The sequence below is a fragment of the Ranitomeya imitator genome, chromosome 1 (assembly GCF_032444005.1).
Source record: "Ranitomeya imitator isolate aRanImi1 chromosome 1, aRanImi1.pri, whole genome shotgun sequence".
Classification (NCBI taxonomy): domain Eukaryota; kingdom Metazoa; phylum Chordata; class Amphibia; order Anura; family Dendrobatidae; genus Ranitomeya; species Ranitomeya imitator.
Window position 1 is genome coordinate 536,630,022 of NC_091282.1, and position 23,999 is coordinate 536,654,020.

Sequence of the window (23,999 nt, forward strand, 5' to 3'; positions counted from 1 at the left end):
ATATATACACACACGCACACATGACGGTCAGTTCTCACATAGTATAATATATATACACACATGACGGTCAGTTCTCACATAGTATAATATATATACACACACGCACACATGACGGTCAGTTCTCACATAGTATAATAAATATATATATATATATATATATATATATATATATATATATATATATATATATATATATACCCATGACGGTCAGTTCTCACGTAGTATAATATATATACACACATGACGGTCAGTTCTCACATAGTATAATATATATACACACATGTGACGGTCAGTTATCACATAGTATAATATATATACACACATGTGACGGTCAGTTCTCACATAGTATAATATATATACACACAAGACGGTCAGTTCTCACGTAGTATAATATATATACACACATGACGGTCAGTTCTCACATAGTATAATATATATACACACATGTGACAGTCAGTTCTCACATAGTATAATATATATACACACATGTGACGGTCAGTTCTCACATAGTATAATATATATACACACAAGACGGTCAGTTCTCACATAGTATAATATATATACACACACACATGACGGTCAGTTCTCACATAGTATAATATATATACACACACACACACACATGACGGTCAGTTATCACATAGTATAATATATATGTATACCCATGACGGTCAGTTAGCACGTAGTATAATATATATACACACATGACGGTCAGTTCTCACATAGTATAATATATATACACACATGTGACGGTCAGTTCTCACATAGTATAATATATATACACACATGTGACGGTCAGTTCTCACATAGTATAATATATATACACACAAGACGGTCAGTTCTCACATAGTATAATATATATACACACACACATGACGGTCAGTTCTCACATAGTATAATATATATATATATATATATATATATATATATATATATATATATATATACCCATGACGGTCAGTTCTCACATAGTATAATATATATACACACATGTGACGGTCAGTTCTCACATAGTATAATATATATGCACACATGTGACGGTCAGTTCTCAGATAGTATAGTATATATACACACACGCACACATGATGGTCAGTTCTCACATAGTATAATATATATACACACATGACGGTCAGTTCACACATAGTATAATATATATACACACACGCACACATGACGGTCAGTTCTCACATAGTATAATATATATATATATATATATATATATATACCCATGACGGTCAGTTCTCACGTAGTATAATATATATACACACATGACGGTCAGTTCTCGCATAGTATAATATATATACACACATGTGACGGTCAGTTATCACATAGTATAATATATATACACACATGTGACGGTCAGTTCTCGCATAGTATAATATATATACACACATGTGATGGTCAGTTATCACATAGTATAATATATATACACACATGATGGTCAGTTCTCACAGAGAATAATATATATACACACAGACATGTGACGGTCAGTTATCACATAGTATAATATATATATACACGACGGTCAGTTCTCACATAGTATAATATATATATACAAATGACGGTCAGTTCTCACATAGTATAATATATATATACACACACACACACACATGACGGTCAGATATCACATAGTATAATATATATACACACATGACGGTCAGTTCTCACATAGTATAATATATATACACACATGACGGTCAGTTCTCACAGAGAATAATATATATACACACAGACATGTGACGGTCAGTTCTCACATAGTATAATATATATATACACATGACGGTCAGTTCTCACATAGTATAATATATATACACACACACACACACGACGGTCAGTTCTCACATAGTATAATATATATACACACATGACGGTCAGTTCTCACATAGTATAATATATATACACACATGTGACGGTCAGTTCTCACATAGTATAATATATATACACACATGACGGTCAGTTCTCACATAGTATAATATATATACACACACACACACACACACACGACGGTCAGTTCTCACATAGTATAATATATATACACACATGACGGTCAGTTCTCACATAGTATAATATATATACACACATGTGACGGTCAGTTCTCACATAGTATAATATATATACACACATGACGGTCAGTTCTCACATAGTATAATATATATACACACATGTGACGTCAGTTCTCGCATAGTATAATATACACACATGTGACGGTCAGTTATCACATAGTATAATATATATACACATGACGGTCAGTTCTCACATAGTATAATATATATATACACACGTGATGTGACGGTCAGTTATTACATAATATAATATATATACACATGACGGTCAGTTATCACATAATATAATATATATATACACATGACGGTCTGTTATCACATAATATAATATATATATACACATGACGGTCTGTTATCACATAATATAATATATACACACATGTGACGGTCAGTTATCACATAATATAATATATATACACACATGTGATGTGACGGTCAGTTCTCACATGGCAGAAGAAGAAGGAAATGACTAGCAATCAGACAAAGCAGGATGTGCCCGATGGCTGGCAGCCCCCAGCTGGCATGTGTTGTCGGCAGGGACGTGGCTGGATGGTGACAGCCCAGCTGGGTGACTGACATGTCCACTGCACACATGCCCGTCGCCCCCAGGCCTGCGCATCAGGGGTCTAGTGACAATAGAGGCCGGGACTTACATGAGGACCCCGCATACGAGGCGACTGCTCATTGCTGCCCATGCTGGCCATGTGCCGGTGTCGGTCGCTCGGTGGATCGCTGTGTGGCTCCTGCCCGCCGCCAGCCTCACGGGATGGACTTGTAGAATTTCATTGATTGGCATCTGCGCTCCATTCTTAGCGGAGGAGGAAGCCCCGCCCACTATGTAAATGAACCCTGTGGCTGGAGTCATGCTGGTTCCGTAGAGCCTCAGCCTGAACAGCCTCACATGATTCCTGACACCGTGCGGGGCGGGTAGTGTCTTCTCCCTGCAGATGGCCACATTCTCGGGGCCGGCAGCCTCCCTGCAGATGGCCACATTCTCGGGGCCGGCAGCCTCCCTGCAGATGGCCACATTCTCGGGGCCGGCAGCCTCCCTCAGATGGTGGCCACATTCTCGGGGCCGGCAGCCTCCCTCAGATGGTGGCCACATTCTCGGGCCGGCAGCCCCCCTGCAGATGGCCACATTCTCGGGGCCGGCAGCCTCCCTGCAGATGGCCACATTCTCGGGGCCGGCAGCCTCCCTCAGATGGTGGCCACATTCTCGGGGCCGGCAGCCTCCCTCAGATGGTGGCCACATTCTCGGGGCCGGCAGCCTCCCTCAGATGGTGGCCACATTCTCGGGGCCGGCAGCCTCCCTCAGATGGTGGCCACTTTCTCGGGGCCGGCAGCCTCCCTCAGATGGTGGCCACATTCTCGGGGCCGGCAGCCTCCCTGCAGATGGTGGCCACATTCTCGGGGCCGGCAGCCTCCCTGCAGATGGCCACATTCTCGGGGCCGGCAGCCTCCCTGCAGATGGCCACATTCTCGGGCCGGCAGCCTCCCTCAGATGGTGGCCACATTCTCGGGGCCGGCAGCCTCCCTGCAGATGGCCACATTCTCGGGGCCGGCAGCCTCCCTGCAGATGGCCACATTCTCGGGGCCGGCAGCCTCCCTGCAGATGGCCACATTCTCGGGGCCGGCAGCCTCCCTGCAGATGGCCACATTCTCGGGGCCGGCAGCCTCCCTCAGATGGTGGCCACTTTCTCGGGGCCGGCAGCCTCCCTCAGATGGTGGCCACTTTCTCGGGGCCGGCAGCCTCCCTCAGATGGTGGCCACATTCTCGGACCGGCAGCCTCCCTCAGATGGTGGCCACATTCTCGGGGCCGGCAGCCTCCCTCAGATGGTGGCCACTTTCTCGGGGCCGGCAGCCTCCCTCAGATGGTGGCCACTTTCTCGGGGCCGGCAGCCTCCCTCAGATGGTGGCCACATTCTCGGGGCCGGCAGCCTCCCTCAGATGGTGGCCACATTCTCGGGCCGGCAGCCCCCCTGCAGATGGTGGCCACATTTTCGGGGCCGGCAGCCTCCCTGCAGATGGCCACATTCTCGGGGCCGGCAGCCTCCCTCAGATGGTGGCCACATTCTCGGGGCCGGCAGCCTCCCTGCAGATGGCCACATTCTCGGGGCCGGCAGCCTCCCTCAGATGGTGGCCACATTCTCGGGGCCGGCAGCCTCCCTGCAGATGGCCACATTCTCGGGGCCGGCAGCCTCCCTCAGATGGTGGCCACTTTCTCGGGGCCGGCAGCCTCCCTCAGATGGTGGCCACTTTCTCGGGGCCGGCAGCCTCCCTCAGATGGTGGCCACATTCTCGGGGCCGGCAGCCTCCCTCAGATGGTGGCCACATTCTCGGGCCGGCAGCCCCCCTGCAGATGGCCACATTCTCGGGGCCGGCAGCCTCCCTGCAGATGGCCACATTCTCGGGGCCGGCAGCCTCCCTCAGATGGTGGCCACATTCTCGGGGCCGGCAGCCTCCCTCAGATGGTGGCCACATTCTCGGGGCCGGCAGCCTCCCTCAGATGGTGGCCACATTCTCGGGGCCGGCAGCCTCCCTCAGATGGTGGCCACTTTCTCGGGGCCGGCAGCCTCCCTCAGATGGTGGCCACATTCTCGGGGCCGGCAGCCTCCCTGCAGATGGTGGCCACATTCTCGGGGCCGGCAGCCTCCCTGCAGATGGCCACATTCTCGGGGCCGGCAGCCTCCCTGCAGATGGCCACATTCTCGGGCCGGCAGCCTCCCTCAGATGGTGGCCACATTCTCGGGGCCGGCAGCCTCCCTGCAGATGGCCACATTCTCGGGGCCGGCAGCCTCCCTGCAGATGGCCACATTCTCGGGGCCGGCAGCCTCCCTGCAGATGGCCACATTCTCGGGGCCGGCAGCCTCCCTGCAGATGGCCACATTCTCGGGGCCGGCAGCCTCCCTCAGATGGTGGCCACTTTCTCGGGGCCGGCAGCCTCCCTCAGATGGTGGCCACTTTCTCGGGGCCGGCAGCCTCCCTCAGATGGTGGCCACATTCTCGGACCGGCAGCCTCCCTCAGATGGTGGCCACATTCTCGGGGCCGGCAGCCTCCCTCAGATGGTGGCCACTTTCTCGGGGCCGGCAGCCTCCCTCAGATGGTGGCCACTTTCTCGGGGCCGGCAGCCTCCCTCAGATGGTGGCCACATTCTCGGGGCCGGCAGCCTCCCTCAGATGGTGGCCACATTCTCGGGCCGGCAGCCCCCCTGCAGATGGTGGCCACATTTTCGGGGCCGGCAGCCTCCCTGCAGATGGCCACATTCTCGGGGCCGGCAGCCTCCCTCAGATGGTGGCCACATTCTCGGGGCCGGCAGCCTCCCTGCAGATGGCCACATTCTCGGGGCCGGCAGCCTCCCTCAGATGGTGGCCACATTCTCGGGGCCGGCAGCCTCCCTGCAGATGGCCACATTCTCGGGGCCGGCAGCCTCCCTCAGATGGTGGCCACTTTCTCGGGGCCGGCAGCCTCCCTCAGATGGTGGCCACTTTCTCGGGGCCGGCAGCCTCCCTCAGATGGTGGCCACATTCTCGGACCGGCAGCCTCCCTCAGATGGTGGCCACATTCTCGGGGCCGGCAGCCTCCCTCAGATGGTGGCCACTTTCTCGGGGCCGGCAGCCTCCCTCAGATGGTGGCCACTTTCTCGGGGCCGGCAGCCTCCCTCAGATGGTGGCCACATTCTCGGACCAGCAGCCTCCCTCAGATGGTGGCCACATTCTCGGGGCCGGCAGCCTCCCTCAGATGGTGGCCACATTCTCGGGGCCGGCAGCCTCCCTGCAGATGGTGGCCACATTCTCGGGGCCGGCAGCCTCCCTCAGATGGTGGCCACATTCTCGTGGCCGGCAGCCTCCCTCAGATGGTGGCCACATTCTCGGGCCGGCAGCCTCCCTCAGATGGTGGCCACATTCTCGGGGCCGGCAGCCTCCCTCAGATGGTGGCCACATTCTCGGGCCGGCAGCCTCCCTCAGATGGTGGCCACATTCTCGGGCCGGCAGCCTCCCTCAGATGGTGGCCACATTCTCGGGGCCGACAGCCTCCCTCAGATGGTGGCCACATTCTCGGGGCCGGCAGCCTCCCTGCAGATGGTGGCCACTTTCTCGGGGCCGGCAGCCTCCCTCAGATGGTGGCCACATTCTCGGGCCGGCAGCCTCCCTCAGATGGTGGCAACATTCTCGGGGCCGGCAGCCTCCCTCAGATGGTGGCCACATTCTCGGGCCGGCAGCCTTCCTGCAGATGGTGGCCACATTCTCGGGGCAAGAAGTGTCTTCTGCCTGCAGATGGTGGCCACATTCTCGGGCCGGCAGCCTCCCTGCAGGTGGTAGCCACATTCTCGGGCCGGCAGCCTCCCTGCAGGTGGTAGCCACATTCTCGGGGCCGGCAGCCTCCCTGCAGATGGTGGCCACATTCTCGGGGCCGGCAGCCTCCCTCAGATGGTGGCCACATTCTCGGGGCCGGAAGCCTCCCTCAGATGGTGGCCACATTCTCGGGGCCGGCAGCCTCCCTCAGATGGTGGCCACATTCTCGGGGTGGGCAGCCTCCCTGCAGATGGTGGCCATATTCCTGGGGCGGGCAGTCTCCTTGCATAGGTGGCCACATTCTCCCTGCAGAGGTGGCCAGCCTCCCCACAGATGGTGGCCACATTCACAGGGCTGGCAGCCTCTCTGCAGATGGTGGCCACATTCTCAGAGCCGGTAGTGTCTTCTACCTGCAGATGGTGGCCACATTCTCGGGCCCGGCAGCCTCCCTGCGGATGGTGGCCATGTTCTCGGGGCCGGCAGCCTCCCTCAGATGGTGGCCACATTCTCGGAGCCGGCAGCCTCCCTCAGATGGTGGCCACATTCTCGGGGCAGGCAGCCTCCCTGCAGATGGTGGTCACATTCTCGGAGCTGGCAGCCTCCTTCCAGATGGTGGCCACATTCTTGGGGCCGGCAGCCTCCATGCAGATGGTAGTCACATTCTCGGGGCCGGCAGCCTCCCTGCAGATGGTCACATTCTCAGGGTGGGTAGCCTCCCCGCAGATGGTGGCCACATTCTCAGACGGGCAGCCTCCCTGCAGATGGTGGTCATGTTCTTGGGGCGGGTAGTCACTTCTCACTGCAGATGGTGGCCACGTTCTCGGGGCGGGCAGCCTCCCTGCAGATGGTGGCCACATTCTCGGGCCGGCAGCCTCCCTGCAGATGGTGGCCACATTCTCGGGGCCGGCAGCCTCTCTCAGATGGTGGCCACATTCTCGGGGCCGGCAGCCTCCCTGCAGATGGTGGCCACTTTCTCGGGGCCGGCAGCCTCCCTCAGATGGTGGCCACATTCTCGGGCCGGCAGCCTCCCTCAGATGGTGGCAACATTCTCGGGGCCGGCAGCCTCCCTCAGATGGTGGCCACATTCTCGGGCCGGCAGCCTCCCTGCAGATGGTGGCCACATTCTCGGGGCCGGCAGCCTCCCTCAGATGGTGGCCACATTCTCGGGGCCGGCAGCCTCCCTGCAGATGGTGGCCTCTTTCTCGGGGCCGGCAGCCTCCCTCAGATGGTGGCCACATTCTCGGGCCGGCAGCCTCCCTCAGATGGTGGCCACATTCTCGGGGCCGGCAGCCTCCCTCAGATGGTGGCCACATTCTCGGGGCCGGCAGCCTCCCTGCAGATGGTGGCCACTTTCTCGGGGCCGGCAGCCTCCCTCAGATGGTGGCCACATTCTCGGGCCGGCAGCCTCCCTCAGATGGTGGCAACATTCTCGGGGCCGGCAGCCTCCCTCAGATGGTGGCCACATTCTCGGGCCGGCAGCCTCCCTGCAGATGGTGGCCACATTCTCGGGGCAAGAAGTGTCTTCTCCCTGCAGATGGTGGCCACATTCTCGGGCCGGCAGCCTCCCTGCAGGTGGTAGCCACATTCTCGGGCCGGCAGCCTCCCTGCAGGTGGTAGCCACATTCTCGGGGCCGGCAGCCTCCCTGCAGATGGTGGCCACATTCTCGGGGCCGGCAGCCTCCCTCAGATGGTGGCCACATTCTCGGGGCCGGAAGCCTCCCTCAGATGGAGGCCACATTCTCGGGGCCGGCAGCCTCCCTCAGATGGTGGCCACATTCTCGGGGCAGGCAGCCTCCCTGTGGATGGTGGCCATATTCTCGGGGTGGGCAGCCTCCCTGCAGATGGTGGCCATATTCCTGGGGCGGGCAGTCTCCTTGCATAGGTGGCCACATTCTCCCTGCAGAGGTGGCCAGCCTCCCCACAGATGGTGGCCACATTCACAGGGCTGGCAGCCTCTCTGCAGATGGTGGCCACATTCTCAGAGCCGGTAGTGTCTTCTACCTGCAGATGGTGGCCACATTCTCGGGCCCGGCAGCCTCCCTGCGGATGGTGGCCATGTTCTCGGGGCCGGCAGCCTCCCTCAGATGGTGGCCACATTCTCGGGGCCGGCAGCCTCCCTCAGATGGTGGCCACATTCTCAGGGCAGGCAGCCTCCCTGCAGATGGTGGTCACATTCTCGGAGCTGGCAGCCTCCTTCCAGATGGTGGCCACATTCTTGGGGCCGGCAGCCTCCATGCAGATGGTAGTCACATTCTCGGGGCCGGCAGCCTCCCTGCAGATGGTGGTCACATTCTCAGGGTGGGTAGCCTCCCCGCAGATGGTGGCCACATTCTCAGACGGGCAGCCTCCCTGCAGATGGTGGTCATGTTCTTGGGGCGGGTAGTCACTTCTCACTGCAGATGGTGGCCACGTTCTCGGGGCGGGCAGCCTCCCTGCAGATGGTGGCCACATTCTCGGGCCGGCAGCCTCCCTGCAGATGGTGGCCACATTCTCGGGGCCGGCAGCCTCCCTGCAGATGGTGGTCACGTTCTTGGGGCGGGCAGCCTTCCTGCGGATAGTGGCCACATTCTTGGGGCGGGCAGCCTCCCTACAGATGTGGCCATATTCTCAGGGCTGGCAGCCTCCCTGCAGATGGTGGCCACATTCTCGGGGCGGACAGCCTTCCTGCAGATGGTGGTCACATTCTCGGGGAGGACAGCCTCCCTGCAGATGGTGGTCACATTCTCGGGACGGGCAGCCTCCCTGCAGATGGTGGCAACATTCTCGGGTGAGCAGCCTCCCTGCAGATTGTCAAGTTCTTGGGGCGGGTAGTCACTTCTCACTGCAGATGGTGGCCACATTCTCGGGGCGGACAGCCTTCCTGCAGATGGTGGTCACATTCTCGGGGAGGACAGCCTCCCTGGAGATGGTGGTCACAATCTCGGGACGGGCAGCCTCCCTGCAGATGGTGGCAACATTCTCGGGTGAGCAGCCTCCCTGCAGATGGTCATGTTCTTACAATGCTCAAACAACGCTTGAACAACGCAGGTGACCTCAGGTGCAGATTTTACCTGCGTAAAATCCTGACGCAATTCTGAACGTGGACACATACCCTTAGTGACCATGCTAATTTTTACAATTCTGACCACAGTCCCTTGGTAATAGCTATTGAATAGATCCCACTGATTCTGAGATTGTTTTCTCCTGACATATGATAGTGATAACATTTCTTCGATATGACTTATCTTTAGCTGTGGAAAAAAAAATGAAAATTTGGCAAAAATTTTCAAAACTGTAAATTTTCAAACTTTGTATACCTTTAAATGAGAGCGTATGTCACAAAATACTTAATAAATAACATTTCGCACGTGTCTACATCAGCACAATTTTGGAAAACAGTAATTAGTTCTTACCGGTAATTGTATTTCCAGGAATCCACCTGACAGCACCATTGGAGGACGTCCTTCTTACCCTCAGTGGGACAGGAACAACAAGCGGTTAAAAGGATCCTCCCCACTCCACCCACCAGTGATTTTCTAAGTACCACATCTGGATGGATGCAAAAAGAGAGTTTATTAACAGTTATACACCAATGTTACATCACATTAGACAACAGTATAAACTTGCAGTGGGAGGGAACTAGTAGTGCTGTCAGGTGGATTCCTGGAAATACAATTACTGGTAAGAACTAATTACCGTTTTCCAGTTCACCACCTGACAGCACCATTGGAGAAATACCAAAGGATGTTAACTAGGGTGGGACTACTGCATGTAATACTTTTCTACCAAAAGCTAACTGATCTGATGAGACATCTAATTTATAGTGTCTAGCAAAGGTAGAAAGAGTGGTCCAAGTCGCCGCCCTACAAATTTGCTCAGCTGAGGCTCCCCCCTTCTCCGCCCATGATGTAGAGATAGCTCGGGTTGAATGGGCCCTAAGAGTATCCGGGGGATCTTTCCCTTGGTCTGTATCAGCTACGTTTATCATGGTTTTGATCCACCTAGCAATGGTTGATTTTGCTGCCTTACAACCCCTATTTGGGCCACCGTACTGTACGAATAAGTTAGTGTCCTGTCTCCAACCTTCCGTCGCCCCCAGGTATTTTAGAACAGTCTCCCTAACTTCAAGGTTATGGTAGACCCCTTCCTTTGAATTTCTAGGTTGTTGGCAGAATGAAGGAAGAATTATCTCCTGATTTATATTGGCTGAGGACACTACCTACTCTTAAGACTATCCTGTCGTCAAAGATCTGAAGATATGGGCTCTGAGTGGAAAGAGCCTGCATCTCCCCCAGTCTTTTAGCTGATGTGATGGCAATCAGGAAGGCAGTTTTAAAGGAGAGATTGGCTATGCTCATATTTTCTGATAATAAGTACGGGGTTTTACACAGGGTATTAAGGACCAAGTTTAGGTCCCAAGGAGGAGTTGATTTTCTCACAAGAGGTGTCATTCTCTGTGTGGCCCTGGAAATCTTGCTATCCAAAGATGGGAGGCTAGTGACGTATCAAAAAAGACACTAAGCGATGCAATCTGCACTTTTAAAGTACTAGGCCGGAGGCCCTTCTCAAATCCGAGTTGCAGGAAGTCGAGGATTCTAGGAATATCTGGTTTTGACATATCCACAGGAACTTCTCCCAGAAAGGAACAATACCGCTTCCAGATTTTGTTGTAAATCGCCAAAGTCACCGGTTTTCTGCTTGCCTGGAGTGTGGTAATGACATCTTCTGACAGGCCTCTGGATCTTAAGGTTTGCCGTTCAGGATCCAAGCAGATAGGTGAAGAGAGTCTGGGTTCTTGTGGAACACCGGTCCTTGTAGTAGAAGGTCCTGCCTGTTCGGTAATAGGATTTGTCTCTCTGTTGACATTCTGGATAGTAGAGAGAACCAGCTCCTTTTTGGCCAAAAAGGAACCACCAGGATTACGGTTGCTCCCTCGTCTCGTATCTTCCTGAGTGTCTTCGGTATCAGAGGAAGAGGCGGGAATGCGTACAGGAGACCTTCTCCCCAAAACTGAGACAAGGCGTCTACTGCAGTGGCTCCGTCTAAATGATTGAGCGAGAAAAATGCTCTGGTCTTTGTGTTTGACCTGGTGGCAAAAAGATCCACCTGAGGTGTTCCCCATTTCTGGCACAGACTGCTGAATACTTCAGGGTTCAGTTCCCATTATCCGGGTTTGTACAGACGTTCTGCTCAAGAAATCTGCTATTTGATTCTTGGCGCCTTCCAGGTGAACTGCCAAGATGGATTTGACAGATTTCTCTGCCTATCTGAAAATCTGGTCCGCTAGGTGTTGCAATGGTGGATGTTTCGGACCTCCCTGGTGTCTCAGAAATGCCACTGCTGTGACATTGTCGGACAGTATCCTTACGTGTCTGCCCCTGACCTGTGACTGGGCCTGGCATAACACCTTCCAGATCGCATACAGCTCCCTGAAATTTGATGATCTTGTGGCAATCTGAGGAGTCCATTCTTCCTGATAGTATATCCTTCCTATATGACCGCCCCATCCATATTGACTGGCGTCTGTGGTAACCGTAACACAGGGATCGAGTATCCATGGAACTCCCTCTCTCAGGTTTTCTGGTGTAGTCCACCAGGTTAGGGATTTCTTTACTGACGGAGACACAATCATCTTCCTGTCTAGGGAACTCTGTTTCCTGTTCCAGGATCCTAAGACTTCTCTCTGTAACTCCCGTGAGTGGAATTGGCTCCATTTCACACAGGGTATGCATGCTGTCATAAAGCCGAGTATCCTCATTGCCTCTTATGGAGGGGGTACTTCTTCTGAATTGATGAACGTGCCTGATCAAGGCCTCTTGTCTGTCTTCTGGTAAGAAAGATGTTCTTAGTTTGGAATCTAATATCACTCCCAAAAATTTTATTTTGGAATCTGGGACCAGGCAGGATTTCTTCATAGTAACATAGTAACATAGTTAGTAAGGCCGAAAAAAGACATTTGTCCATCCAGTTCAGCCTATATTCCATCATAATAAATACCCAGATCTACGTCCTTCTACAGAACCTAATAATTGTATGATACAATATTTTCTGCTCCAGGAAGACATCCAGGCCTCTCTTGAACCCCTCGACTGAGTTCGCCATCACCACCTCCTCAGGCAAGCAATTCCAGATTCTCACTGCCCTAACAGTAAATAATCCTCTTCTATGTTGGTGGAAAAACCTTCTCTCCTCCAGACGCAAAGAATGCCCCCTTGTGCCCGTCACCTTCCTTGGTATAAACAGATCCTCAGCGAGATATTTGTATTGTCCCCTTATATACTTATACATGGTTATTAGATCGCCCTTCCAGTTCACAATCCACCCCAGATCCTGCAGGATGGAAAGAGTGAAGCTGCAGTCTATTCTGAGGAGCTTCTCTGATCTCGCCATTATCAGAAAGTCATCCAGATATGGTACTATGGTCACATTCTGGTTTCTTAGATAGGCCACAACTTCTGACATCAGTTTGGTGAATATCCTGGGCGCCGAAGCAAGCCCGAAGGGGAGACATTTGAACTGGAAGTGATGTAATATTCCCTTGTTCATTATGGCAAATCTCAGGAATTTTTGGTAGGAAGCGTGTATCGGGACATGATAGTATGCATTGCTTAGGTCTAAGGTGCACATCACCATGTCCTTGTCTATAAGAGGCGTTGTGGATTTTATAGATTCCATCCTGAATCTTTTGAACCGGACCCATTTGTTTAGTGGCTTTAAATTTATGATCGTCCGGGAGTCCCCAGACGTTTTTTTTATTGAAAACAAATGGGAGTAATGGCCTTTGCCTCTTTCTGACATGGGAACTGGAGTTATCGCATCTAATTCTATCAACTCCAGGATATTTGTCTCCATAGAGGAGTCTGAGAGTGGACAGGGTCGTGTTACCACAAATCTTTCTGGGGGACTGCTGGAGAACTCTAGTTTGTATCCCTGAGCAATCACCTGCAGAATCCAAGGATTCTGGGATACTTTCTGCCAACCCCCTAGAAATTTTTGTAACCGACCACCCACCTTGATGTCATTTATTTGGCTTTGCTGTACCTGCACTTGGGAAGATGGAGTCTCTACCCTTTCCACCCTTGGGATAAGACCACCTCCCAGTCTTCCCTTTCCCCCTGTAGTCTGTCCTCTTACTAGGTCGAGATCTATGAAAGGGCTGGTACTTTTTTGTGTTTTCCTCAGGGAAGCCTTTCTTTTTATCTGAGGCCTTTTCTAGAATGTCATCCAGAATAGGCCCAAATACTTTATTCCCTGAGAATGGGATTCCGCACAATTTATTTTTTGACTGGATATCCCCCGACCAGGTCTTTAGCCAGATGGCTCTTCTGGCCGCGTTGGATAAAGACTCGCTTCTGGCAGCGAAGCGTACAGATTCAGCAGAAGCGTCAGCCATAAAGCCTGTTGCAAGTTTAAGCAACGGCAGGGATTTGAGAATAACATCTCTGGAAGTCTTAGCTTTGAGATGTTCCTCCAAATCATCTATCCATAGATGCATTGACCGGGCTAACGATGTTGCAGCTATATTGGCCCGTATTATCGCTGCGGAGGACTCAAAAGTTCTCCTGAGCAGTCCATCTGCTTTGCGATCCATAGGATCCTTCAATGCGAAGGAGTCCTCAAATGGGATTGAGGTCTTCTTCGCCACCTTTGCTAATGGCACATCAATCATGGGAACGTCATCCCACACTTTAATGTCCTCTGGATTATACGGCAAATGGAGCCTGAAATCTCTGGGTACCACTAGTCTCTTCTCTGCTTCCTGCCATTCTTCCAGAATCATGGAATGGATGTGGTTATTGACGGGAAAAACCTTTGTGACCTGGACATGCAAACTGCCAAACATCTCATCCTGGATCGAGGTCTCCTCTGGCGTGTCCTGCAACTGCATGGTGTTACGTACAGCATGAAGAAGCTCATCTGTGTCTGCCGCCGAGAAGAGATATCTCTTCCCTCTGCCCAATGGTCCGTCTCTTTCTTCCTGGTCTGAATCTTCCGAAACTTCTCCTTCAGAAGAGGGGCTAGACTCCCTTGGTCTCTTCCGAGAGGCCTGCGATTCCGACTGACTTGTTTGGGGAAGATTCAGGCTTGAGATGGATGCCTGAACCTCTTGCCGAATCATTGTCCTCATATTAGATAGTAACGCAGTCTGCTCATCCCCCACAATCTTGGATGTGCATGATTTGCATAAAGGCTTCCGCCAATTTTCCAGAAACTTAGAGGCACATATTGGGCATTTACTTTTCCCAGATTTTTTCCTCTCAGAAGTGGGAATGGAAGGCTCTGCCTAGGATAGATAGAGATACATAGGGAATACTACAGCATGGTGGCGCAGTGGTTAGCACTGCAGCCTTGCAGCGCTGGAGTCCTGAGTTCGAATCCCACCAAGGACAACATCTGCAAAGAGTTTGTATGTTCTCTCCGTGTTTGCGTGGGTTTCCTCCGGGCACTCCGGTTTCCTCCCACATAACAAAGACATACTGATAGGGAATTTAGATTGTGAGCCCCATTGGGGACAGCGATGATAATGTCTATAAAGCGCTGCGGAATCTATATAAAAATAAAGATTATTATTATTAATACTAAAATAGGAAGCAGGGGGAGGGGTGAGCTTTGTGGTAAGGCTTTAATATAGCCTACTCACGTGCCCCTGAAGCTGGTCAGTCCCCTCATGTCTGGCTGTTTCCTCCATAGTGAGGACAATTCAAACCGTCTAGCCGAGTGCTCCTTTGTCAGGATGGCCGGCGGCATAAAGATCCCTTTAGTACGTTTATATAGGATTTACCTGGTTGATCCTGCCCTCCTTACCGCGGCTGCGGTCGATGGCGCTGATCTCCCTGAGGCTGGCGCTGCTGCCTGCGCCATTCTCCATGCTGGCCGCGACCGGAAGTGACGCGGCCGTCGCAGCCGGAAGTGATGCGGCTGCTGGACCCGGAAGTGGCCGCTTGGAAGCGGCCGCTTGGAAGCGGTCTCTCGGCGAAGCTGCGGCCGCACGCAGGAGCTGGTCGCGTGCTGGAGCGACCATTGCTCTGACTCCCCGGCAGACAGGCGCCCGGACCGAGAGCCCCCTATACGGAGGAAGCGGACCCGGCCCCAGGAGCAGCGCTACACTGGGGAGGCTGAGGGACCCCCCATGACAGGTATCAGCCGCAGATATCTTGCGGCAGGGAAGGGAAAGGCTGGGCCCCCCGATCCCCACCATCTGCACAGCACCGTCGGAGGATACACTTGCCGTTCCTATCCGCAGTGGGACAGGAAAAACACTGGTGGGTGGAGTGGGGAGGGTCCTTTTAACCGCTTGTTGTTCCTGTCCCACTGAGGGTAAGAAGGACGTCCTCCAATGGTGCTGTCAGGTGGTGAACTGGAAACATGATTTTTTTGTTAGAAAGTTATAAGGGTTAAAAGTTGACCAGCGATTTCTCATTTTTCCAACTAAATTTACAAAACAATTTTTTTAGGGACCACCTCACATTTGAAGGGAGTTTAAGGTGTTTATATGATAGAAAATACCCAAAAGTGATTCTAATAACTGCACCCCTCAAGGTGCTCAAAACCACATTTAAGAAGTTTATTAAAGGGAATCTGTAACCCTAAAAATCGTATATGAGCTGTGGCCACCGGCATCAGTGGCTTATCTACAGCCTTCATGTAACCTGAAAGATGAGAAAAACAAGATATATTATACTCACCCAGGGGCAGTCCCGCTGCGGTTCTGGTCTGATGGGTGTCGCGGTCTGATCCGGTGCCTCCCATCTTCTTACGATGACGTCCTCTTCTTGTCTTCCTGCCCCTGCTCCGGCGCAGGCGTACTTTGGCCTGTTGAGGGCAGAGCAAAGTATAGCAGTGCGCAGGTGCTGGACCTCTCTGACCTTTCCCGGCGCCTGCACACTGCAGTACTTTGCCCTCAAAAGGACATACAAAGTACGCCAGAGCCGAGGCAGGAAGACAAGAAGAGGACGTCATCTGATTAAGATAGGAGGCGCCGGACCGCGACACCCATCGGACCCGGACCGCAGCGGGACCGCCCCTGGGTGAGTATAATATAACTTTTTTCAACAGCAGAAAAAAAGGCAGCAACACTTACCTGCCCAGATCTTAGCACAAATGCACTGCAGGGTGCAGCCAGCCCATAAAGCAAGATGTTAGCAACACAGGTGCAAAATACCAGATCAACAGCCACTCTCCACATACCCACTCCTGGAGGGGGTGACTGCCCAGTATACAATTGCACAATAAAGGCCCACATAGGGCGTTGTTCACACAATGGTACTGCATAGTGTCTGGTTCACAGCCTATAAGGGTGGTTTCACACTTGCGTTTTTGTCTGCAGCGTTTTTTTTCCTATATTTAACATTAAAAACGCATGCGTTTTTTTTGTACACGTTTGGTCGCGTTTTGCAACGCATGCGTTTTTTTGCTGCATGCGTTTATTTGCAGAAATGCAACATGTAGTATTTTTGAGAGGCTTTTTTTGACACATAAAAACGCATGCGTTTTCATGCGGTTTTTTTGTGTCAAAAAATGCATTGGAGTCAATGGAAACGCATGCGTTTTTTTGTGCATGCGTTTGCATGCATTTTTAAACGCATGCGTTTCAATTTAGATAAGGTGGTCTAGACACTGATAAGCCACCCCCTAGCAGCAGGGTGATAAAATGGACCTTGGGGGAAGTTTCAGGACACTTCTCATCAGACTCCCAAGAAGACAAGACACTGCCGGGACGCATTTTGGTGGACAAGACCAAGAGCAATGTGAGTATATCCTAGCCAATGCCTTTATTTTCAATTTTTTGGATCTACATGTCCTAATTTCTTCAAATTTTTTCTTTCAACATGCATCAGAATGTCTTCTGTGGAGTCTTCATCTGATGAGGAGTTTGAGCCACGTCAGTCGGAAGTGGATCATGTGAGTGAGGTGAGTTTTTGGCCCGTCAGCTTGGTAAGTATTCACTGTCACCGACACATGTGACAATTTGATTTTTCTTTTTTTTTAGAGCACTTCTACTGAGGGACAGACAGGGACGGAGCAGCGGAGTCAAGGTCCGGTGGGAAGACGGCAGCGGGTATGTATACAAGGCAGACTGTCCTCATTGTAATATTCTTGAATCTTCCTTTCTTTACCCTTGTATTTCTTTTAATTTTTCTTCTCGAATCCTTTTCTAAGTTGACTTTCATATTCATGCCATTTCTCATCATCTGTTAATTTTTTTTTCCTAATGTGATTGAGCAAACTTAAATGATTTTCTTTTAATTTTAGGTTTCACGACGGGACGATGACCGTATAGATAACGACCTCCTGATAACCCTTGTCCAGGAGCGAGTTCCGTTGTGGGACGGCCGGGATCCACAGCATTTAATAAACAGCACACTACGCCGCTTATGGAGTGAGGTGGCACAAGCGTTGTGGGATGGCTGGGAGAATGCCCCGCCACGGGTCCGTAATGCATTTGGTAAGTATTGCACTGCAGTGTGAAACAGCAGACCTTGGCTGTGCTCTCTTGACTGTGTGTGATGAAAGAAACTTTTCGGAGTTTCTTTCATCACACACAGTTTTCTTTGCACAGCCAAAAGTCCATTTTCTGACCATTATATTTTATTTTTATTTCACAGTGGAGAAAATAAGAACACGTTGGCGTTCCATGAAGGACCGCTTCAACAAGGACGTGCGCACAGAGAATCGTGTTGCAAGTGGTTAAGGAGCAAGGTACCGACTGTACAAGTACCATCGTGTGCTGTCCTTTTTAAGACCGGTCCTTCTCATGAGAACGTAAGTATTTCTCACATGCTTTCGGTTGTATTGCATTGACATAATATGTAATTTCAAATTCCACAGGATGTACCGTCTTGTTATATTTTGGTATTAATTTTCTGTTTCCTTTTTTCACAGCACACACAGCACGACTGTCGCCCCAGGTTCTGGAGTGGTCCTTCAGCCGGCAGCCACGGACCCGTCCCAGCCATCCAGCAGCGCAGCAGCAGGTGGGCCTTCCACACTCACTGGAGACCAGGGAGCTGGCCCATCAGGTATTCCCCTTTCGCAGTCCTCTTTCACTGCACCCTTTTTTGCGGGCTCATCCCGGCAGCGACAGAGGGCTTCGGATAGGTCACTCATGCCCGAGTTTTTGCACTTGAGCTCGGTTTTACACGAAGCAATCAAGGCTTTAGGTGACAGAATGGATGTGTCTCATAACCTCTTAAATTGCCGGATCCAGGATGTCACCAAAAGCCTTGATCAAGTTAAAACCGACCTCCAGAGGCCAGCTCATCATTTTTTTAACCAAATAGAGCAGGGCATGTCGGAACACCTTAGCCCTGATCTCCAGCTCAGTGTGATGCAGGCCTGCAATGTTGCTTTTGTGCAGGCTATGCAGCAGAGTCGCAATGTACAGCAGACAGTGGCGGCATATCCAACTGTGCCGTCACTGTCACGATTAACCTCCATTTCTACCTCTGCTGCATACCACTGCACGGCCACCTCTATTCCATCCACAGGTGCACTCCACTACAGCGCCAACACAATGACGAGTGCTGTTGGACATCCCACCTGCTGCTCCGGCTTGGACCTCCTCCACTGACACCACGATGCCGCAGGACCCTGGCGTTCCTTTTCGGCCCGGCCCCCTCCCGATGCAGCAGGACCCAGGCATGGCGTATCGGACCATCCCCCCCACCCCCCCCACCCCCCCCCCCCCAATGCAGCAGGACCTAGGCATGGCTTTCCGGGCAGGACACCCCCGATGCAGCAGGACCCAGACATGGCATATCGGACCGCCCCCCCCCCCCCCCCCCCCCCGATGCAGCAGGACACAGGCATGGCTTTCCGGGCAGGACCCACCCCGATGCAGCAGGACCCAGGCATGGCTTTCCGGGCAGGACCCATCCCTATGCAGCAGGACGCAGGCATGGCTTTCCGGGCAGGACCCACCCCGATGCAGCAGGACCCAGGCATGGCTTTCCGGGCAGGACCCACCCTGATGCAGCAGGACCCAGGCATGGCTTTCCGGGCAGGACCCACCCCGATGCAGCAGGACCCTGGCAGGGCTTTATGATCCCCCCACCAGCAATGCAGCAGGACCCTGGGAGGGGTTTATGTTCCCCCCCCCAACGATGCACCAGAACCCTGGCAGGGCTTTATGTTCCCCCCTCCAGCAATGCGGCAGGACCCTGGGAGGGGTTTATGTTTCCCCCCCCCAACGATGCACCAGGACCCTGGCAGGGCTTTATGTTTCCCCCCCACTACGATGCAGTTGGACTCTGGCGTGGCCGAGCGATCCACAATCGAAATGGACTGTGAGACAGTGCAGCCGGACCCTGACGTGTCTCCCGCCACCACGCAACAACATATGAGCCCACCAAGACGTCCCCCTACCAGGAAAACACAAAAGAAAACTCAGAAAACAAAAAAACCCAAAAAACTCTTAGTATTCCTCCCCATCACCTACCGATGTGTCTGTATTGTCAGTTTTGTCTCACCCTTCCAGTGCGTCTCAAGCCCCTCATGTGTCAAGCCCCATCCCCGAACTTCCAGATCCTTCTAGTTTCATTGCCCCTTCTCCTGCCACCTCTGCCTCCTCCACGGTGAGCCAGGCTTCAGTTCTTAACACCCCCCGTTTACATCACTCTACCCCAAGCCGTCGCGGTACAACCCGTCGCGGTACAAAAAAATAAGTTTTAAATTTGTTTGTTAACTAAATAAAAAAATGTTAATTTGCCACAATTATGTTTGGTTTATTGTGTCTATCGCTGCCGTCAATACACACCAATAAACTTCGCCACACACTTATTCTTTGGGCCAAAACATATCTCCAGTAGTTTAAAATACAAGACTACATCTATATGTGTGTCTTTAGTATACAGATATGAGGTGGCCCAAAAAATATAACAGTTATTTCCATACTCTGCTTTTGTACCTAGTTTGACAGTACAAAAAGAAAATGGTGGAAATCAAATTCAGTACTCTACTGAACAGGTCAGGTGTCCAAAAACTCATAAGTTAAGACACCTGACCTATTGAGTTGATAACTGCTTTGTATGTTCACCATATTCTCTTCTTTATACCTAATCTATTACACAACAAATGAGGTGACAATGGTTGTCACACGCTACATATCTATGCTCACCTGGCCAGGTGTAAGAAATTGTGAATTCATGAGCATGTATATGTTTATCATGAATTCATTATTTCTGACACTTGACTTGATGGGTATAGATAGCGTGACAGTGATTGTCTAAGTCTGGACGCAATGACATCAACAAGATTACCAATAAATCAACATGGTTACCAATAAATCAACATGGTTGCCATTATTAGAAGTATGCGTCCAGTGTTTTACATCATTATTTGTAAACCAAAATAGGGAGTGCAACAATATAAGAGGTCAATTATGATATTAAAATAATAACTATTACACCCACTCCTGGTTTTGGATTACAAAATATGATATACATACATATATCTACTGCCCGTCTTTGGTCAACCTTTGTTTAGAGAGGAAAAAGATAGGAGACACGGTCAACACAACCAACACTCAAGTTCAGGGCTGCCACTAGAAATTTTAGGGCCCCATACTGGCAAAATTTTTGGGGCCCCCTTGAAACTCCGCCCAGGCTCCACGCAACCCCGCCTCCAGGCTCCACCCCACGAACTGTCCACAGTCCCACCGCTCTCTCTTGTAAAATCTCCACTTCTCACCTATCACACATTGACAGTTCCCATCACCAGATCGCACATATAGCCGGCAGCTTTTGTTTTGGCCAAAAGATTTTTTAAGCCGCCACCATAACACGGTAGCCACTTTTGGCCAGGCCCTACTCTACTGTAACCTATTAAATATTTGTTAAAATATGCAATACAATTTAGGTATATTTTTATTTATTTTTCAATTTTTAAAATGACCTATAATACTACATACAAGGAACAAATACCACAGCACTATGACCAGATGACATTTTACCACCACAGTGATCGAATAATATAAAATACAAGGAACAAATACCGCTACACCATGACCAGACCGCATATTACCACCAATGACTGAATACTACAATACTAATCAGTAATAAAAAAAAAACCCACAATACTATCACCATCAGTGCCATTATGCACAGGAGATCTGTAATTAGTAAGCAGTGTCTGTGTACAGGTAATACAGTGATCACCGGTGACATTACACACAGGAGCTCTGTACATAATGTATAGGTAATACAGTGATCACTGGTGACATTGTACACAGGACCTCTCTATATAGTATACAGTGTATAGTGTCAGTGTATAGTGTTATGATGCGGTGGTTTAGGAGCAACATGGAACGAGCTCTGAAGGAAGTGGTAACTGTACTGACCGCAGTCCCTAAGCTCAACACAACACTAAAAGTAGCCGTGGGGTGCTCCTAACTCTCCCTAGGCACCTCGTCACCGCCTAAGAGCTAACTACCCCCTAAAGATAGAAGCAGGAAAACTATCTTGCCTCAGAGAAAATCCCCAAAGGATAGATTAGACCCCCACAAATAATGACTGTGAGTGGAGAGGGAAAAGACATACACAGAATGAAACCAGGATGAGCATGGGAGGCCAGTCTAACTTGATAGCTAGGACAGGATGGAATACTGTGCGGTCAGTATAAAACACTACAAAAATCCACGCAGAGTTTGCTAAAAATCTCCACACCTGACTAAAAGGTGTGGAGGGTAAATCTGCTTCCCAGAGCTTCCAGCAAGACAGAATTAATTCATACTGATAACGCTGGACAAACATAGAAGCACAGAACGGATAAGTCCACAAACTGTGAACAGAAAAGAGCAAGCAAAAACTTAGCTTTGCTGAACTGGTCAGGATAACAGGGAGCTCCAAACAGATGTGAATCCAACCAGGAACCATTTACAAGTGGCACTGGCTGAAGGACAGAGCCAGGCATAAAAAGCCGAGCAGAAAAGACGATCAGTGGAAGCAGCTGAAGACAGCTAACTCCAAGGAGCAGCCATACCACTAGAAACCACAAGAGGGAGCCCAAGAGCAGAACTCACAAAAGTGCCACTTACAACCACCGAAGGGAGCCCAAGAGCGGAATTCACAACAGTACCCCCCCCTTGAGGAGGGGTCACCGAACCCTCACCAGAGCCCCCAGGCAGATCAGGATGAGCCAAGTGAAAAGCACGAACCAAATTGGTGGCATGGACATCGGAGGCAACAACCCAAGAATTATCCTCCTGACCATAACCCTTCCACTTGACAAGATACTGAAGCCTCCGCCTCAAAAAACGAGAATCCAAAATCTTCTCAACCTCATATTCCAACTCTCCCTCAACCAACACCGGGGCAGGAGGGTCAACCGAGGGAACAACGGGGACCACATATCTCCGCAACAAAGATCTATGGAAAACATTATGAATGGCAAAAGAGGCTGGAAGAGCCAAACGAAAAGACACCGGATTAATAATTTCAGAAATTTTATAAGGACCAATAAACCGAGGCTTAAACTTAGGGGACGAAACCTTCATTGGAACATGATGAGAAGACAACCAAACCAAATCCCCCACACGAAGCCGGGGACCAACACACCGACGGCGGTTAGCAAAACGTTGAGCCCTTTCCTGAGACAACGTCAAATTGTCCACCACATGAGTCCAAATCTGCTGCAGCTTGTCCACCACAGAGTCAACACCAGGACAATCAGAAGGCTCAACCTGCCCAGAAGAAAAGCGAGGATGAAAACCAAAATTACAAAAGAAGGGTGAAACCAAAGTAGCCGAACTAGCCCGATTATTAAGGGCAAACTCAGCCAACGGCAAGAAAGGCACCCAATCACCCTGATCAGCAGACACAAAGCATCTCAAATAGGTCTCCAAGGTCTGATTAGTTCGCTCAGTTTGGCCATTAGTCTGAGGATGAAACACCGAAGAAAAAGACAAATCAATGCCCATCCTAGCACAAAAGGCCCTCCATAATCTAGAGACAAACTGAGAACCTCTGTCAGACACAATATTCTCCGGAATGCCATGCAAACGAACCACATGCTGAAAAAACAATGGAACCAGATCTGAGGAGGAAGGCAACTTAGGCAAAGGTACCAGATGGACCATTTTAGAGAACCGGTCACAAACAACCCAGATAACAGACATCTTCTGGGAAACAGGAAGATCTGAAATAAAATCCATGGAAATATGCGTCCAGGGCCTCCCACAGGACTGCACAAAAGCACGCACATCGCGCGACAAGGAAGGCCACCAAAAGGACCTAGCAACCAAATCTCTGGTACCAAAAATCCCAGGATGACCAGCCAACACTGAACAATGAACCTCAGAAATCACCTTACTCGTCCATCTATCAGGAACAAACAGCTTCCCCACAGGACAGCGGTCAGGCCTATCAGCCTGAAATTCCTGAAGCACCCGCCGCAAATCAGGGGAGATGGCAGAAAGAATCACCCCTTCCTTAAGAATGCCAACCGGCTCAAGGACTCCAGGAGAATCAGGCGAAAAACTCCTAGAGAGGGCATCAGCCTTAACATTCTTAGATCCCGGAAGATATGAGACCACAAAATCAAAACGGGAGAAAAACAGAGACCATCGAGCCTGTCTAGGATTCAGCCGCTTGGCCGACTCGAGGTAAACCAGATTCTTATTATCAGTCAAGACCACAACGCGGTGCTTAGCTCCCTCAAGCCAATGT

General features: G+C 50.8%; 1 protein-coding gene across 1 annotated transcript in view; it reads right to left on the minus strand.

The window, feature by feature from the left end:
• GNE (glucosamine (UDP-N-acetyl)-2-epimerase/N-acetylmannosamine kinase) overlaps nt 1-2,872 on the minus strand; it is a 148,292-nt gene extending 145,420 nt beyond the window's left edge. Inside the window, exon 1 of the mRNA XM_069767657.1 lies at nt 2,717-2,872. Within this exon, the coding sequence (XP_069623758.1) occupies nt 2,717-2,767 (51 nt within the window). The 5' untranslated portion in view covers nt 2,768-2,872. The remainder of the gene's footprint in view (nt 1-2,716) is intronic.
• Between the last annotated feature and the right edge of the window lie 21,127 nt (nt 2,873-23,999).